Source organism: Tachyglossus aculeatus, chromosome 10 (genome assembly GCF_015852505.1).
Source record: "Tachyglossus aculeatus isolate mTacAcu1 chromosome 10, mTacAcu1.pri, whole genome shotgun sequence".
Taxonomy (NCBI): Eukaryota; Metazoa; Chordata; class Mammalia; order Monotremata; family Tachyglossidae; genus Tachyglossus; species Tachyglossus aculeatus.
Window position 1 is genome coordinate 1,917,387 of NC_052075.1, and position 19,995 is coordinate 1,937,381.

The window sequence follows — 19,995 nt, forward strand, 5'->3', positions numbered from 1 at the left end:
ATGATGATGATATGGAAGGTGGATAGAGCTGGTGGAGTGTGTCAGAGCTAATAGTGAGGAGTTTCCGCTGTGAGGCGGGAGGTTTTGAGGAGGTGCCCAGAACAGCGTTTCAGGAAAACGATCCAGGCAGCAGAGGGAAGTTTAGGCTGGAGAAGGGAGAGGCTGGAGGCAGGGAGGACAGTGAGGCGGCAAGAGCGAGACAAGGTGGCCTTGTCCTGGTCATTTCCGTGGCAGATGGTATTTGTGGAGATCCAGTGGGAACGATAATAATAATAATAATAACGATAGTATCGGTTAAGCGCTTACTATGTGCAAAGCACTGTTCTAAGCACTGGAAAAATAATGTTGGTATTTGTTAAGCGCTTACTATGTGCCAAGCACTGCTCTAAGCGCTGGGGGGGATACAAGGTAATCAAGGTTGTCCCATGTGGGGCTCACAGTCTTAATCCCCATTTTACAGATGAGGGAACTGAGGCCCAGAGAAGTGAAGCGACTTGCCCAAAGTCACACAGCTGACAAGTGGTGGAGGCGGGATTAGATCCCATGACCTCTGACTCCCAAACCCGGGCTCTTTCCACTGAGCCAGCAAGTATCTGTGGGGAAAGTGGAGAGGTAACTTGAGAGAGGGTGAGGCGACGTGGGGAGTCTTGCGAGCGCGGAGGCAGGAGTCGGCCGGGATGGGGCCCCGAGAGCACTCCTGGGGGGGCATCCAGGAGGAGGTGGCCACGCAACTGTCAGTCAGAGTGGCCACCTGGGTGTTGGCTCCTTGATGGTTCCAGCCCCGTGGGGACCTTCCCTGGACCCTCCCAGGCCGGCTTCTTGGAGGAAACAGAGTGACCACAGAGTGGGGGGCGTCCAACCCATTTTTAGGGCATTCCCCAGTCCCCGGGGGATCTTGGGACCAAAGTCACCTCACCCTGCCACACCACACCCGATGCTCTCCTGCTCCACCCCCTCCGCCTCTCCCAGCCCCTCTCTGGTGGCTGATGATGGGGAATTTCGCCCTGAGAACAACCCTCCCCTGCCCTCCACTCCCTGGGCAACGTGGGCAGGCCCCAAGGGGGTCTCCCGGGACGACTCCGGCTCCCTTGCCCTCTCCCAAGCGCTTAGTCCAGGGCTCTGCACACAGTCAGTGCTCTTTAAATACGATCGAACGAATGAACGGACGGTTGCCGCGACCTCACGCTTGGGAAAACACCAGCTTGTTTGGGCCCGAGCGCGGACTACTCACTGAGATTCTGAATTCAAACCAAAGCCTTTCCCATTCCCAACTTTACCAGCGCCCGCTTTTCCCACCTCCCCCAGCCCAGAGAAACCCAGGCGGGAGAGACACAGACCCAGCCCCAATTCCCTGGATTGGAATCCAGAGCTGGGCCGGAGGGACGGGGGCTTGGGTCGAAGTTAAGTAAGAGAATAGAAACTATGTTGTCTCTCATGGAGGGGAGAGAGACTTCCCAATCCCCCCACCCTACCTCCTTCCCCTCCCCACGGCACCTTTATATATGTTTGTACAGATTTATTACTCTGTTTTACCTGTACATATTTACTATTCTATTTATTTTGTTAATGATGTGCGTCTAGCTTTAATTCTATTTGTTCTGACGACTTGACACCCGTCCACATGTTTTGTTTTGTTGTCTTTCTCCCCTTTCTAGGCTGTGAGCCCATTGTTGGGTAAGGACCGTCTCTATACGTTGCCGACTTGTACTTCCCAAGCACCTAGTCCAGTGCAGAGAACGCAATAAGCGCTCAATAAATACGATTGAATGAACGAGAGGGAGAGGGAGGTTCCCCTATGTAATCACTGTTGAGAAATTCTCTTTGAACCGCCTGCTTGGGTTGGGGGTCTGGGATCTCCCCCCTCAGGGCCCTGCTCTTTTAGATGGTCTCTGCTCTGCTCATGGCTCAGGTGCTGGGAAGAGGAGGGAGGATGGGTGGGCGGAAGAAGTGGGGGCGGCCCAACCCTTTGATGTCTCCAAAGAATGAAAGAAAACCAATTGAAAACGAGCTGGTGATCAAAAGCATAAAACACTCTTTAAGCCAAGACATCCTAAGCTCGCCTCCTCTCCCCTCCCTCGAAGATCTGGACAAAAACACACTCTTTCTCTCTCCCCTCTACTTTGTGTACAGTGGGAGCTTTTTTCCAGAAGTCTCTGAACTATCCAGGCCCCATCCCCTAACACAAACCATGTTTCTCGGTTCATTTGATTCATGCAGTCGTATTTCATTCATTCAATCGTATTTATTGAGCGCTTACTGTGTGCGTAGCACTGTACTAAGCGCTTGGGAAGTACAAGTTGGCAGCATATAGAGACGGTCCCTACCCAACAGCGGGCTCACAGTCTAGAAGGGGGAGACGGACGACAAAACAAAACATATTAGCAAAATAAATAGAATAAATATGTACAAATAAAATGAATAGAATAAATATGTACAAATAAAATAAATAAATAAATGGAGTAATAAATATGTACAAACATATATACAGGTGCTGTGGGGAGGGGAAGGATGATGAAAAGATATCTCCAAGGAAAGGGATAGGAAGACAAAGTTGAAAGTGGCAATGTCATCAAAGGGGAGAGTTGAATCTTTCTGGTACTTAGTGAACGAATGAAGTATTTATTGAGCACTTACTGTGTGCAGAGCACTGTACTAAGCGCTTGGGAGCGTGCAGAACAACAAAAAACAGACACATTCCCTCCCCACAGCGAGCTTACAGTCTAGAGTGGGGGAGACAGACAGTAATGTAAATGAATAAATGACAGATGTGGACAGAAGTGGTGTGGGGCTGGGACGGGGGGAAGAGCAAAGGAAGCAAGTCAGGGCGACACAGAAGGGAGTAGGAGAAGGGGAAATTTAGATAATCACCCCTCATCCTTTACCCACTGCCCCTCATTCATTCATTCATTCTTTCAGGGACATTTATTCATTCATTCAATCGTATTTATTGAGCACTTACTGTGTGCAGAGCACTGTACTAAGCCCTTGGGAAGTACAAGTCGACAACACCTAGAGACGGACCTTACCCAACAACGGGCTCACAGTCTAGAAGGGGGAGATGGACAACAAAACAAAACATGGAGACAGGTGTCAAAGTCGTCAGAACAAATAGAATTAAAGCTAGATTCATTCATTCATTCAATCGTATTTATTGAGCGCTTACTGTGTGCAGAGCACTGTACTAAGCGCTTGGGAAGTACAAGCTGGCAACACATAGAGACAGTCCCTACCCAACAGTGGGCTCACAGTCTAGAAGGGGGAGACAGAGAACAAAACAAAACATATTAACAAAATAACATAAATAGAATATGTACAAGTAAAATAAATAAATAGAGTAATAAATATATATGCAAACATATATATGGGTGCTGTGGGGAAGGGAAGGAGGTAAGGCGGGGGGGATGTGGAGGGGGGAGGAGGGGGAGAGGAAGGAGGGGGCTCAGTCTGGGAAGGCCTCCTGGAGGAGGTGAGCTCTCAGTAGGGCCTTGAAGGGAGGAAGAGAGCTAGCTTGGCGGATGTGCGGAGGGAGGGCATTCCAGGCCAGGGGGAGGACGTGGGCCGGGGGTCGATGCTTACTGTGTGCAGAGCACTGAACTAAGCGCTTTGGAAAGTACAAATTGGCAATAAAGATCCTGGCCACCATGCCCTGCTCTGGACTGAAGCGACGCTAAAATCCCGAGAGAGTATTCTTCAGTAGCCAGCCCAGGAGGCCCTTGTCCAGTGACGGAGTCAGTCGATCGTATTTATTGAGCGCTTACTGCGTGTAATAATAAAAATAATGGCATTTATTAAGCACTTACTATGTGCATTTTGTTAGTTTGTTGTTGTTAGTTATTTTGTTAGTATGTTTGGTTTTGTTCTCTGTCTCCCCCTTTTAGACTGTGAGCCCACTGTTGGGTAGGGACTGTCTCTAGATGTTGCCAAATTGTACTTCCCAAGCGCTTAGGACAGTGCTCTGCACACAGTAAGCGCTCAATAAATACGATTGATGATGATGATGATGCAAAGAACTGTTCTAAGCGCTGGGGAGGTTACAAGGAGATCAGGTTGTCCCACGGGGGGTTCACAGTGTAGAGCACTGTACTAAGCGCCTGGGCAGTGGGGCGTCCCGATGACTGCCGCCCTCTGATTTTTCGCCTCTCTCCTTGAGGATGGCGATGGTGGTGGCACCTTGGAGATCCAGTGCCATCTCCTCGGTGGCCGAGAAGCCGAAAAAGAGCACGCATGAGTGTGTCAGCAGGATGGCCCCTCCTGGCATGGAGAGCTCGGCAGACTGCTGGCCTCCGGCTTCCTGTGTCCGGTCCAGGCTCGCGACTCGGAACCACCACAATGGTTTCAACAAGTGCCGTGTCCTTGCGTGCGTTTGGAAGTTGTGTTGTGTGTCAAAGAGCCGGGTCCGTGTGGGATAGGGACTGCGTGGTTTTGGGCAGGGAATGTGCCTGTTTATTTTTCTATCGTCCTTTCCCAAGCGCTTAGTACAGTGCTCTGCGCACAGTAAGTGCTCAGTAAATACAATTGACTGATTGACGCAAAACTTAGCTCAGTGTTTGGCACGTTACAAACCCCGAGCAGATACCACAGGGATTTTCATTTATGATTAGGATTGTTCAGTAACGGAAGGTGTGTTGAGAACATTGAAATGTTTCATCCAAAGTGAGGTTGGGGTGGACATGTGTGGTTGTGGGACGCACATGAAGGTGATTTGGGGGCCAGAGCAGCAAGAGTGAGCGAGCACGCACATGTGTGTACACACGTGCTTATGTGGGGCTTGGGTGATTCCCTGGCTCATGTAACCATTGGGGTCCAGCCCCTGGAATGACCGGGTGCTGATATCTGTGGGCAGTGATCAGTTGCCCGCTAGAGAGGCATGAGGGCTCATAGTCCTCCCACCAAGGAAGCCACTCTACAGGGCAATTAGGAGATACTGTCACGAGGAAGTAGTGTACAGGCCTGACTTTGCTTCCCTTCTCTGTTTCCTCATCTGTAAAATGGGGGTTAAATCCCTATTCTCCCCGCAACTTTGTCCGTGAGCTGTATGTGGCACGGGGACTGTGTCCCGCCCGAAGATTTGGTATCTACCGCAGTGTTTAGCACAGTGCCTAGCACCTACAGTTCCCTCACCTGTAAAATGGGGATTAAGACTGTGAGCCATCTGTGGGACAACCTGACCACCTTGTAACCTCCCCAGCGCTTAACTTCTCTGTGCCTCAGTGACCTCATCTGTAAAATGGGGATTAAGACTGTGAGCCCCCCGTAGGACAACCTGATCACCTTGTAACCTCCCCAGTGCTTAACTTCTCTGTGCCTCAGTTATCTCAGCTGTAAAATGGGGATTAAGACTGTGAGCCCCCTGTGGTACAACCTGATCACCTTGCAACCTCCCCAGCGCTTAACTTCTCTGTGCCTCAGTGACCTCATCTGTAAAATGGTGATTAAGACTGTGAGCCCCCCGTGGGACGACCTGATCACCTTGTAATCTCCCCAGCGCTTAGAACAGTGCTTTGCACATAGTAAGCGCTTAACAAATACCATTATTATTATTATTATTATTATTATTATTATTATTATTATTATTATTATTATAGTAAGCGCTGAAGAGCTTCTCTTCCACCCCCATTCCACCTGGTAGAGTGGGGTGGATTTACCAGAAAGAACATCCCGATCCGGGGAACTGCTCCCCGACCGCCGATGCCCAGGCTGCCGAATCACACGGGAAACAGCCGGGCATTCTGCTCTTTGGCGTCTTCCAGCATGGCCTAGTGGCTACAGCCCGGGCCTGGGAATCAGAAGGTCCTGGGTTCGAATCCCGGCTCTGCCACTTGTCTGCTGTGTGACCTTGGGCAAGTCACTCCACTTCTCTGGGCCTTGGTTACCTCATCTATGAAAAGGGGATTGAGACTGTGAGCCCAAGGTGGGACAGGGACTGTGTCCACCCCAATTTGCTCGTATCCACCCCAGCGCTTAGAACAGTGCCTGGCACGCAGGTAGCCCTTAACAAATACCATAATAATAATGATAAAATTAATTCCATCCTGTCTGGTTCCCAAGCCACTGACTGGGGCAGCCATCCAGTCGGACCCCTTTCCTTCCAGGGCCTCTGTTCGTGGCTCCCTGCCTCCCTCCTCCAGTGGGTTCTAACCCCTGGAAGCGGTACCCATTTTCCACGGATGTTCACCGTGTCCCCGGAGCCAGGACGGCAGGGCAGGAATCTTCCATCTCTCTACCCGCTCTAAGTCACTCAGATTTCTTTAGCTATAATCGTGCTCCGCTGAGTAACGTGTCACGGGACACACGCCTGTTGTTTCCGGATCGGCTGAGCCTTCTCCTTCCAGGAGCCACCCAAGTCGACCCCATGAGGGCCGTGTCCCCCCGGGGTCACCCTGTGACGCCGGGTCAGCAGCCAGACCGCACCCTTGGTGATGAGGGAGTGGAAAGTTAATCCCTCCACCCGGTCTTTGCCCCTAGCAGGTCCTCAGCATAGGCCCAAGCCCATCCTGGCTTGGACTGATCTGGTGGTGTTCTCCACCCTCTTGGCTCGAGGAGAAGACTGTTCTCCGGCCACCCCTCCGGGTCCGAGGCCCGGCTATTTCTGACCAGACCCCGTGAGGAGGGAGTTCCCAGCTCATGGGCATCCAGCGACCCTCCCCCCAGGCCCTGGGCAATGTTGAAGGCCGTCTCAACACCCACGGGCAGACGGGGAGGGGGATCCCCCGCCGTCCTGTGCGGGCGTCCTGAAATAACCCCTGGCCGGCCGAGCCGGCCGTCACACCCAGTTCTGGATTCCACACTAACAGCCTCCTTCCGCAGCCTTCCACTCTGCCATCGAGGGCTGCCCTGGTTCAATTTTTTCAGTGGAAAACCAGACCTTGCCACCTTAAATAATAATAATGGCATTTGTTAAGCCCTTACTATGTGCAAAACCCTGTTCTAAGCGCTGGGGAGGATGCAAGGGGATCAGGTTGTCCCACGTGGGGTTCACAGTCTCAATCCCCATTTTACAGATGAGGTAACTGGGGGACAGAGAAGTGAAGTGACTTGCCCAAAGTCACACAGCTAAGTGGTGGAGCCGGGATTAGAACCCGTGACTGACTCCCAAGCCCGGGCTCTTTCCACTGAGCCATGCTGCTTCTCAGGTTCTCTTAGAGGAAGGTGGCTTGGGCATCCCAAAAAAGGCCCCCGATTCTCTTCTTCTGAGAAATGTGCCCCATACCCCGCGGCCTCCTCCTGCTCCCCTTCTCTTCCTCACCCCCCAACTCCCCGAGCTGAGCTCCCTCGCTCCCGCAGGCCAGACACGACGCCCGGGCCTTGCGGGCCCAGTCCGGCCTCCTGGTTTTCCCATCCGTGGCGTGAGGTCATCTCCTTCCTCAACCTCCCCTTGCCCTTCCTGGGAGGGAATTTTCAAATGCAGCGGCCTGGACTGGGCAGCCTTCAGGTGGGAAGAAGGGGAAGAGAAAGGACCCCGGGGAGGACCACCCGCCCACCCCCAAGAAAAGAAACACCATCGTTGCGTCAAAAGCCAACCGGACCCAGAGGACTCTGGGACCTGGGCTCCGCGGGTACTCTTGCTTTTTGCTTCTTGCTTGTAAGTGAGGGCGGGGGATCGGTTGAGCACCAAATGGAGTTTTCCACGCACATTCGGGGTGGAGCTGTTTCGCATTACATGAACTGCATAGCTCCGAGGAGACGCCACATCTGCTGCAGGCACTTTATTCAATCCTGAGTCAGCACTTCCCCGCCTGATGAGATTACTTCTTCATTCCGACCGGAGGGAAAGCCAAGCGGGGAAGCTCTCTCTCTCGGACTGCGGAATCCTTCTTTCAGGGTTGAAGTCCCGGACGAGGGGGGCTGGGGGGCGAGTCCGAGCCAGGGACGAAGGGGAGGGCATCACCGGGGCGTTCCTGACCCCCCTAGCTATAATAATAATATTATTAATAATAATAATCAATCAATCAATCGTATTTATTGAGCATTTACTGTGTGCAGAGCACTGTACTAAGCCAAATAATGGTATTTGTTAAGCACTTACTATGTGCCAGGTACTGTTCTAAGCGCTGGAGTGGGTGCTTCTATTCATTCATTCATTCATTCAATCGTATTTATTGAGCACTTACTGTGTGCAGAGCACTGTACTAAGCGTTCGGGAAGTCCAAGTTGGCAACATATAGAGACGGTCCCTACCCAACAGTGGGCTCACAGTCTAGAAGGGGGAGACAGAGAACAAAACAAAACTAGACTATGAGCCTGCTGTTGGGTAGGGACCGTCTCTATATGTTGCCAACTTGTACTTCCCGAGCGCTTAGGACAGTGCTCTGCACACAGTAAGTGCTCAATACATACGATTGAATGAATGAATGAATGAATGCTGGGAAGCAGCTTGGCACAGTAGAGCACAGTCCTGGGTGTCAGAAGGTCATAGGTTCTAATCCTAGATCCTCTATTTGCCTGCTGTGTGACCTTGGACATGTCACTTCACTTCTCTGTGCTTCAGTTTCCTCACGTGTAGAAAGGGGATTGAGACTGAGCCCCTTGTGGGACAGGGACTCTGTCCAATGCGATTGGCTTGTAATAATAATAATAACAATAATAATTATGGTGTTTGTTGAGCACTTACTAAGTTCCAGGCACAGCATTTGATACAAGCGAAATGGGATAAAGAAGCAGCGTGGCTCAGAGAAGCAGCGTGGCTCAAGTGCTTAGTACAGTGCTCTGCACACAGTAAGCATTCACATACGATTGAATGAATGAATGAATGAATGCAAAGAGCATGGGCTTTGGAGTCAGAGGTCATGGGTTCTAATCCCGGCTCCACCGTTTTTCTGCTGTGTGACCTTGGGCAAGTCACTTAACTTTGTGCCTGAGTTATCTCATCTGTAAAATGGGGATTAAGATTGTGAGCCCCACGTGGGACAACCCGATTACCTTCTCAGCGCTTAGAACAGTGGCACATAGTAAACACTTAACAAATACCAACATTATCATTATTATTATTATTATTATTATACAGCAGGGCATCGGGAGCCCCGGTCCATCAAGGTTCTCCAGTTGCTAATGTCACAATAATGCAGGCATATAGCGGAAGCCCGGCTGACAGTGTGAAACCCACTCCCGTTGGCGGTCCCCTTGGCCATAGAGTCGGGAGCAGGTCCGGCTGCCCGGGTGGTCCAGAGAGGGTGGCCACAGGAAAACGCCACCACAGAGATGCTTTTTGGGGTGCGGCGGCTTTTGGGCCCAGTTCTGGGGGACGCGGACAGGTAGCCCGTCCCGTTCCCCCGGAACTGAAGGCGGACGGCCCTCAAAAGGGGACGCAGGGCTAGGCAGGTATCATCCAATCAATCAATCAATCAATCGTATTTATTGAGCGCTTACTGTGTGCAGAGCACTGTACTAAGCGCTTGGGAAGTACAAGTTGGCAACATACAGAGACAGTCCCTACCCAACAGTGGGCTCACAGTCTAAAAGGGGGAGGCCCAGGCCCTGACTCGCTTCCTTCCCAGGAGCCTGTGGGGAAGGCAAGAAAAGCACCCCAGAACATCGACATCATTGAGTATCCCGGCCTCTCCCACGGGGAGTTTTCAAACGATTTATCTGGAGAGCAGCTGAATCTAATGAAGAAAGAGACTTAACCTATTTTTCTGCCAACTCAGCTGTTTTCCTTACCCTTCTCCCCGCACCCCACCAAATCTCCTGATTAAAATCTGAGGCTGGAATCAAGGCACCGTTGGGGATCGAGGTCACTGGGGGCTGAGTAATCTCTACCCATCCCTGCCCAGGAAGTAGAGGTGGGAATGCAGATTCCACCTCTCGCTGACTGCCCCCCTCTTTCCCTTTCTTCCCCATCCACTTCGCATCTCCTTTTTTTTACAGTGCTAAGTGCTTATTGTGCGTCCAGCACTGTTCTAAGCGCTGGGGCAGATACAAGTTAATTAGGTTGGACGCAGTCCCTGTCCCGCAAGGGGCTCACAGTCTAAGTAGGAGGGAGAACCGGAGACCTGAGGCACGGAAAGCGGCTCGTCCAAGGTCACACAGCGAGCAGTTGGCAGAACTGGGATTAGAACCCAGGTTCTCCGATTCCCAGGCCCGCGCTCTTCCCCCTAGACTGTGCTGCTGCCCTCCCTCCTCTTCCCCCTCTCTCCACCCTCCTTTCCCCCACACCTTGGCTATTGAAGCCCAAGGTCTGTGGGTGTCCTGTTGACCCCCCCCCCGGGCAAAGTCGCCCCAACTCCTTTATTGACATGTTGCGAGTCAAGAGCACAGTAGCACTCTGTGTCTGCAAATCATGGCTCACATCATCTCGGGGAGAGAAAAAAAAAGTTTGAAAGGCTCAGCGCAAGACAAAGGCAGCCGAGCCTGCACTGCACACTGAAAATCCCAGAGTCAGCAACTTCTATTGATTAAAAACTAACCTTTAAAGTGACTCTCCGAGTGTGTGGTTAGCATTTAAATTTAAACATGTCAGGAGTTGATTTGTTACTGAATACCAACTCAGAAGGAGTAACTTTCACATCACATTTTTTTTTTCTAATTCCCTTAAGCAGCTAAAGTATTTCACGAAATGTCAATAGGGCAAAAAAGAGAAGGAGGGGGAAAAAAAGGAAAAGAAAACCCGAAAGACGGGGAAAATGGGACCTGGGCTTTCTGACTCTCTTTTCCCATGCAAATAGTCACACCCCCTAAAAAGTGTGGAGAGGGCAACACAATAATTAGGCCTTTGTCTAACTTTCCCAAGTGCCAGGGAGAGACAGATTAATTAGCCATACAACAGTGTGGGTTTGGGGAGTGGGGGTCTCTCTCTCTCTTGCTCTCTCTCTTTCCCCCTCTCCCTCTCGGGCCTGGGTCATAAATTAGGCAGAATAAATACTTCAATGTGTTTGCCCGGAGTCCTGCTACGTCAGAAGCTTTGGAAGGTGATGGGAGGGGAGTAGAGAGTTTCTTGTTAATGATAGTCACGTCTGGGTCTGTCTGGTTGCTACGAGCAACCAGACATGATGTAACACCAGGATGAACTTGAACTTGGGGGACTTGAAAAGGGAACAATAGACCAGAGCAATCAATAAAGCCTATTTCAGTGAAGGATTACTGAGTCGCTCTAGGGTAACCTTGTCTGCAAGGCACATACTGAACAGTAAGATGTGTGAAGAAACTTTGTCTCTGCCCGCTAAGAGCAGGTTTGTCTTGGGGTGGCGAGGGCGGGCATGTGTGACGGGATGGTGCCCCCCCTGCCGGATGGCCCGGGAGCTATCAGACCCCTCTCCTGGGGGGTGGGGGGTCTCGGGAAAAGGGGCACCCGAATTTCCATCCCGGACCCCTGGGCCGAGATGAGTGGGCAAGCCCGCCGATGTCGGAGAGGCCCGGAGCCGTTGCCGCGGGAGTTCGGCCTGGTGGGCTCTTGATGGGCTGGGGGTCCGACGACCCGAGTCCTGGTTCCCGCCTCCGACCCGGGCGGTGGGCATCTCCGGGTGAATCACGTGACCTCTCCGGGATGGCAGTGGCGACGGTTCATTAGACTGGCAGCTCCCAGAGGGCAGGGAACGCTCGTCTTGCTTCGTCCGGGCCCCGGGGCCGGGCGTTCGGATTGGAACAGAGTCAGGTTTGGCTCTCCGGGTGAGGCGCACGACGGAGGAGGAGGTGGAGAGCCTGATACGGGCCTCTCTGGGGTGGTCAAGAGCCTCTTCGGATACGCCTGAGGTTGGACACGTCGGCCACAGGAAGCCCGCGAGGAACGGAAGGAAGCGGGCTCAAGGCTGTAGGAGGACTGGCTCCGGGAGAGATATCGGTGGACTTGTTTAAAGTGAACTAGGAAACTCGTCCTGGTGCTCGGGGAAAGGACAGTGTGAGCTGTAAGAGTGGCCAGGGAGGAGTGCGGCCTTGACAAAATCAGCCCGCTGATTTTGTCGCGTCTTCAAGGAGGCCGAGGGTAGCCAGAGGCTACTGGTGCTTCGGTGCCCACCACTGGTGGCAAGAGAGACCAAAGCGCTGTTCTGGCCAGAAAGCGCGTCCTGTAACGTGGGCAGAGGCAACCCCACTTCGGGATTTGGTGGGACCTTCCAGGCCCTGATTTCATCCAGGCACGTGGCCCAGAGAGGCCGACTCGGAGGGCCGGGATGGTGAGGAGTATGACGCATCCATTCTATTTTTGGTTTTTATTTCTTTGTCATGGTATTTGCTAAGCGCTTACCCTGTGCCAAGCAGTGTTCTAAGTGCAGGGGTAGATCCAAGCCAATCAGGTCGGACACAGCCCCTGGCCAACATGAGGCTCACGGTCTAAGTAGACGGGAGAACCGGCACTGAATCCCCATTTTGTAGTTAAGGAAATTGGGGCACAGAGAAGTGAAGTTAGAGAAGCAGCTTGGCCAACCGGCTAGTGCCCGGGCCTGGGAATCAGAAGGGCCTGGGTTCCAATCCCAGCTCTGCCACTTGTCTGCTGGATGACCTTGGGCAAATCGCTTTACTTCTCTGTGCCTCAATTACCTCATCTGAAAAATGGGGATTGAGATGGGAAGAAGAGAAGCAGTGTGGCATAGTGGAAAGAGCACAGGCTTGGGAGTCAGAGGACGTGAGTTCTAATGCCGGCTCCGCCACTTGTCTGTTGTGTGACCTTGGGCAGCCACTTAACTTCTCTATGCCTCAGTTCCCTCATCTGTAAAATGGGGATTAAGATGGTGAGTCCCATGTGGGATAACCTGATTACCTTGTATATACCCCAGTGCTTAGAACAGTGCTTGGCACATAGTAAGAGCTTAACAAATACCATAATTGTTACTATTACTATTATGACTGTAAGCACCATGTGGGACAGGGACTGTGTCCAAACTGATTAGTTCATATCTAACCCAGTGTTTAGTACAGTGTCTGGCACATAGTATAATAATAATAATAATAATGGTATTTGTTAATTGCTTACTATGTGCCAAGCACTTTTCGAAGCCCTGGGGTAGATACAAAGTAATCAGGTTGTCCCACATGGGGCTCACCGTCTTAATTCTCATTTTACAGATGAGGTAACTGAGGCACAGATAAGTAAAGTGGCTTGCCCAAGGTCACGCAAATGACAAGTGGCGGAGCTGGGATTAGAACCCAGATCCTCTCACTCCCAGGCCCAGTCCGTTTCCACTAGACCACATGGTTGACAGAGAAGGAGATTGAGCTCACAGTGGCTAAGTGGAGAAGCAGCGTGGCTCAGTGGAAAGAGTCCGGGTTTTGGAGTCCGAGGTCAGGGGTTCAAATCCCCGCTCCACCAATTGTCAGCTGTGTGACTTTGGGCAAGTCACTTAACTCCCTCATCTGTAAAATGGGGATGAAGACTGTGAGCCTCCCTAGGGACAACCTGATCACCTTGTAACCTCCCCAGCGCTTAGAACTTTTAGACTGTGAGCCCACTGTTGGGTAGGGACTGTCTCTATATGTTGCCAACTTGTACTTCCCAAGCGCTTAGTACAATGCTCTGCACACAGTAAGCGCTTAATAAATACGATTGATTGATTGATTGATTGATTAGAACAAGTGCTTAATATATGCCATCATTATTATTATTATTTAAGTGACTTGCTCCAGGTCTCTCGGCCGACCCGGGATTAGAACCTGGGTTTCCCAACTCTTTTTCCAATCAGCCAATCAGTGGAATTTCTTGAGCATATTCTGTGAGCAGAACATTGTTCTAAACGCTTGGGAGAGCATGCAGCAGAGTTGGTAGATGTGTTCCCCCTGCAACAAACAAGGAGCTAAATGGTCTAGAAGAGAGGAAGACAGGCATTAATATAAAATAAGTTACGAATATGTGGGGTTGAGGGGGTGAATATCAAATGCTTTTACGGAACAGATCCAAGGGCTTGGGTGAGGCGGGAGGGAGAGGGAGTAGGCGAAAAGGGGGCCGAATCGAAAAAGGCCTTTTGGAGGAGACGTGATTTTAATCAATCAATCAATCAATCGTATTTATTGAGCGCTTACTGTGTGCAGAACACTGTACTAAGCACTTGGGAAGTATTTTAATAAAACCTTGAAGGTGGGGAGAGCGCTGATCTGTCGTCCATGGCGGGGAGGGAGTTCCAGGTTCCAGATCAGGTCAGTTCCAGGGCAGAGGGAGGATGTGGGCAAGATTATCCAGATAGATGCTTGAGGTGTAAAATTACACATTGGCCTTAATCAGTTAATCAGTGGTTTGTATTGAGCGCTTACCGCGTGCAGAGCACAGCCTCGATCTTCTGGAGCTATATTTAGATATCAAACTCCCTCCCAACTCCCCCAATTAATCTGGTCAGCACCTGTATACATGTATTTAGGTTTGTATGTATTTATTACTCTATTTTATTTGTACATATTTATTCTATTTATTTTATTTTGTTAATATGCTTTGTTTTGTTCTCTGTCTCCCCCTTCTAGACTGTGAGCCCACTGTTGGGTAGGGACTGTCTCTATATGTTGCCAACTTGGACTTCCCAAGCGCTTAGTACAGTGCTCTGCACACAGTAAGCGCTCAATAAATATGATTGAATGAATGAATGAGTGGATAATTGTGGCCAAAGGGTATCCCAGGAGGTCGACCAGGTAAATTTTGGACCAAGGAGATCCAGTCTCCTTTCTCCCTGTGCTAAGGCAGAATGACCACCCTTTTCAGGCTCTGGGAAATAATAAAAATAATAATAATAGTATTTGTTAGGCACTTACCGTGTGCCAAGCCCTGGGGTATGTACAAGCTAATAATAATAATTTGGGTATCTGTTAAGCGCTTACAATGCAAAGTACTGTTCTAAGCGCTGGGGAGGATACAAGGTGATCAGGTTGTCCCATGTGGGGCTCACAGTCTTCATCCCCATTTTACAGATGAGGTAACTGAGGCCCAGAGAAGTGAAATGACTTGCCCAAAGTCACACAGCTGACAAGTGGCGGAGGCGGGATTAGAACCCACGACCTCTGACTCCCAAACCCGGGCCCTTTCCCCTGAGCCACGCTGCTAATCAGGTTGGGCACAGGCACTGTCCCAAATTATAAGGCTCATGGTCTTAATCCCTCTTTTGCAGACAAGGTTAGTGAGGCACTGAGAAGCCAAGGGACCTGCCCCGCAGAGAAGTGGCGGAGCCGGGATTAGAACCCAGGTCCTCTGACCCCCAGGCCACGTGTCGCTCCCGATCCCCACTCCCCGCGCCGCTAACCCGCCACGGCCATCGTTCTCTTTTGTCTTCTAGTCCTGGTACCTGGGATAAAAGTCACCGCTTCCCACCTTCCACCAGACAGACCCCCCTGGCCCTTTCCCGCCTCTGCAACCCGGAATCAGCCGCCGCAGTGACTCCTCGTCATCGACGGAAGGGGAGGCGGACAGATGCGATCCGAGCAGCTGGGACGACAAGGCCACGGCCGGGAGTCACAGTCCGATGGCGAAGGCCAGAACCTTCCGGGAATAATTTTTATTTTTTTTTTTGCCTTCTTTTCTTTTCAACACCTTACTTAGGGACTGTTGTAACTCTGTCACATGGTGCTGGAAAAGGGTGGGCCGCTGAGCCTCGCGGGGGGCGTCTCGTCGGGAGCGTCTCGGACGACGCCGGGGAGAGGGGAGGGGGCCGCTGCCACTCGCGGACGCGCCGTCGTAACCCGCCCCGGCCCCTAACCGTTTCGCCGTCCTTTCGTCCATTTTCCCTTAGAGGTGTGACCCTTCTCGAGTAGCCATGAGGCGACACGGAAACTAAAACTTTCGTAGTAGCTGAAATCTGCAATATGTAACTTACGGGACAGTCTAAGGACATGGTTTTCGGTAACGTATTGGGAAAAATTACCCATCGCAGTCGTGTTCTTTTGTTCTGGTTTTTTTTCTTTTAATGAAAAAAAGGTCCACAGCGAGATTCATAACCCGGCCCATGAGGATGACCTTGTGGTTCTGGATGGCGGCCACTCAGTCTTTCACGCAAAGGTTGGAAACGCTGCGCACAGACTCCTTTTTTTTTTTTTCTTTTCCCAACGATTTTCAACAATTACACAAAAATTCACGTGGATACGGGGGAGATGGTCTGTTTTGACAGAAACTGACAGGAATCGATCAAAACAATCGAATTTTGAATTGAGTATAAAGTGCAATTTCATTGGATAGCTAAATATCTTTGTAAGATAGAGATTGTTGAAAATTCTATTTTTGTTTTCCAAGTCCTCCCACCCCAGGACTCTAAACGATTGGGGTAAAAACCGCCTTGCAAGGAAAAGGGGAGCTATTTTCGCTTTTTATGTTTTTTATTGTTAAACTTGTATCCCTTTAAAAACCGAAGGAAAATTGAAAAAAAAAAAAACAAAAATCCCAGATCTAATGGTGCTTTTACCACAATATGTTAACTACATTCAATGCTAATGAATTCTTTTTTCTGTTCTCGAAGGCACATAACTAATATGAGCCCCTACTCTTCTGTTCATTTCACGAGCCACCGAGACGGATTCTGTCGATTCTGATAAAAAATAAATAAAATCAAGATTTGGCGTCTCTGGCCACGTTAGGGTGGATATGACCCCTCCGAGTCACAAAACAAAAGAGAACTAAAGAAGAGAAAAACCCAGGTCTGGCACCCGAGGAAGGTACATCGTATCCCGGGCAGGCCGGACGGTCCCCTCGGAGGGGAGTCGAGCGAAACGGGGCTTGGGGGGCTTCCAGCAATGACCGTTCAGGCCGCTACGAGCCCGGGGCTCTTGTTGGAAACAAAAAAAGAAGAAAGTTTGTCCCCCTATCCGTCCAAGTATCTTACAAGAAAAAGAAGAACAAAAAAAAGAACAAAAAAAAAAAAACCAGAGTGCAAGTGATTTTTCTACCAGACAGCGAAGCACCGTTTTGCTTCCCGCGCGACTTTAAGAAGGTTCCCTATGCTATACATATATATACGTTCTGGTTGGCCAGGCCAGCCAATCGGAGAAAGTCTCTGCATGTTCTAGTGGTAGTAAACTCATTTTTATCTAGTTAACGTAGGATAAAGTAGAGTGCATTAAGACACAATATTGTAACCCCTATTTAAGGCACTTGCCTTTAAACTTTGTTCACTCACAGCCCTTCAGAAGGGCCCCTACTACTGTCCTATACAATATAGGAACTGAAATTCTTGGGAAGAAATTCTGCTCCTCATCTTCTCCCCGAAAACGATGTTCTTTGTTTTGTTTTTCTTGATTTGCACGAAAACAAAAATTCCATATCAATGTGCCTTGCCCTGAATAGCGATTATTTGTGGAATTGTTGCACATGTACCTGAATTGAAAGGGGTTGGGAGACACTTTTTTGTAAATGTGACTTTGACGTCAGCCCACGTGAGTTTCCAACATCTAGAATTCAGTAGAACGTTAGTTGTCCTGGATGGTCGGTCAGTGGCAGTGCTATTCGGAGATATCTGTCCGTAGATGCTAAAGGGTATCAGTATTTTTGGATGTTGCTGTATTTTACGTTTAGTTTGGAGTCTTCCTTTGATATATTATTTTTGTTGTTGTTGTTGTTGTGTTCCCCCCACCCCCTGATATATGAAAATATGCAATACCTGCTTGTATCATATAGAAGAAAGCTTAGCGATTCTTTGTTTTCCTTTCTCTTTCTCTCTCTCTTTTTTTTTTTTAATTTGACCAAAGTTGGTGCTGCACGAAGTGTGGCATGTTTTGGTGTTTGTCTGTGGACTTTGTGATTTTTGAATGCACACAGAGGAGGAGGAGGAGGAGGAGGAGGGAAGGAGGAGGAGAGGAGAAGGTTGAGGAGGATGAAGAGGGGGGTGGGAAAGAGGAGGGTGAAGGTTCATTTTAGGGCGGCAGGTGTGACCGCCGCCTCTAAGCTGAGCTTGGCTTCAAGCGATTTTGATTTTTTACAACTGTTCCTTTCACAAGCAAGCCTTAAAAAAAAAAAACCCACAAAAAAACAAAAAAAAAACTTCCTTTTCTTCAGCTCCCAGACCCCATTTTTCTTAGGCCGCAGGCGATCCACACTCAGTTACCAGAAACAAGGATCTAAATGCCCATTTTTATATGCACGTTTTTAAAAAACTTCCAAGTTCTGAACAATTGTTTACTGGTGATCTATCGCTATTTAAGGAAAAAAAAAAAGAATAAAATAAAACGTTTTGGATTTTCATATGTGTCTGATAAGTGGTTGAGTAGTCGTTTGGCTCTATTGTGTTGTGTGATTGTTAGTATATGGTGTCACTTCCTGTAGCCAGCGTCCTTTGCCTTCCTCTCCTCTGTCCCCTCCTCTCCCCTAGAGCACCTAGCTGGGCATTACTTTCCTATGACATATGTGCACTAAAAAAAAAGGAAAACTAGCAGCTTTCAGTGCTTCGCAGCAAAGGGAAAAGAAAGCTTACGCAAACATGTTGTCAGAGCCTTGTCAGAAGCCAAGGTCGTACCAGTAAATTGGTTGTACATACAAGAAAGTTGCACCCTAAGCAATAGTCTGGGCAGTTTTAGTTGTTTTTAGCGAGCATGTCCGTAGCCGTGGCTGCAAAGAGAAAGGTTAATCTGCCCACTCAGAAGATATGTAATTTGTACGTTGTATAGTTTTATTGATTACACTGATTTATTCTACCCTATTTTATAATGCAGGACTTTTGTAATGTTGTTTAAATGAGGAAAAAACAAATTTCTGTCAAATTAGCTTAGCGGAGTTTCTGATTGTTCGTTATAAAGGCAGCGTTCGTAGAATTGCTTTTCTTTTCTTTGTTTGCCTCTCCCCCACCACCACCCCCCAACCCGGGGGCGGATTGGGGGAAGGGGTCGGGAGGGAGTGGAGTTAAGTTGAAAACTTTCCCGTTTCCTTTTTTTGTATGTATTTAAATACAGTTATTTTTTTCCCCCTCTCTCCCTCTCTTCTCTCAATGGTATAGCATATCCCTATGCTTGAGAAGTATAGGCACTGAAGAACCATTGTAAATGGCCGTTACAGGTATGCTGTATTTTTTGGAAGGCATTTTGTCGTATTAAGTTTGATGAAGCTAAAGTTAGGGAATTCTAAACAGACGTCCGGGAGAACACCATTTTAAAGGCTTTCCCGCAGGCAGGGAGCAGCGTGGGGGGCCTCTGAGCGTTGAACCCTCCGACCGAGGCCCTCTTCCGCTTGTCCCCCGGCCCGGCGAGGAGAGAGAGACGTCTGCTTGGGGTGTGTAGCGCATAGGCCTGAGAGCCATCCCCTCTTCCCCTAACCCTTACCCAATACATCGCACTGATGCCGTTTCAAAAGAAACCAGGCCCCAGAGACCCACCTGTGAATCTCATTCGTTCATTCGTATTTATTGAGTGCTTACCGTGTGCAGAGCACTGGACTAAGCGCTCGGGAGAGTCCAGTAGAGCAACAAACACATTCCCTGCCCGCAGACCTCCCTTAGGACCTCATGTCAGACACTAGCCCCCCAGCCCCTTCTTTCTCAATCAATCAATCAATCAATCGTATTTATTGAGCGCTTACTATGTGCAGAGCACTGTACTAAGTGCTTGGGAAGTACAAATTGGCATCACATAGAGACAGTCCCTACCCAACAGTGGGCTCACAGTCTAAAAGGGGGAGACAGAGAACAGAACCAAACATACCAACAAAATAAAACAAGTAGGATAGAAATGTACAAGTAAAATAAATAAATAAATAAATAGAGTAATAAATATGTGCCCCTGCTTTCCGCCCCCGGACCCAAATCACCGACTCGTCCCCCTCTCCCGCAGATCCTATCGGGATTTGTCCCCCTCGCCCCATTGTCGTGTCGCACACCCCAGCAACGGACTTATCTATCGGGTTTCTTTTCAGTGAGTTACAGGCTACAGTTAGGCAGACTCGGTCCCGGAGGGTGAAGGAATGCAAAAATCCCTCAGCAAAAAGTTTGTTCTTTCACTCTAATTTTTGTTTCTCCTCTTTCTTTTCCGGTATATTTTGCAAGCTTTGTAGTAACAGTGTTATGAAATATTTACCGTACGAAATCTGGATTCATAGCCGACAAACAAACCGTTTTTCCTTGTGATATTTTTTTTAAAGAAAAGAATGTCAGTTAACATTGTACTTTGCATCGTGTCTCT

General features: G+C 49.5%; 1 protein-coding gene across 5 annotated transcripts in view; it reads left to right on the top strand.

Moving 5' to 3' along the window:
* Positions 1-18,070, top strand: part of NFIA (nuclear factor I A) — a 438,948-nt gene extending 420,878 nt beyond the window's left edge. For all 5 annotated transcript variants that reach the window (XM_038752096.1, XM_038752097.1, XM_038752098.1 and 2 more), the window contains one exon: positions 15,180-18,070. In XM_038752096.1, coding sequence (XP_038608024.1) covers positions 15,180-15,197 — 18 coding nt within the window. In that variant the 3' untranslated portion in view covers positions 15,198-18,070. The remainder of the gene's footprint in view (positions 1-15,179) is intronic.
* Positions 18,071-19,995: the final 1,925 nt, after the last annotated feature.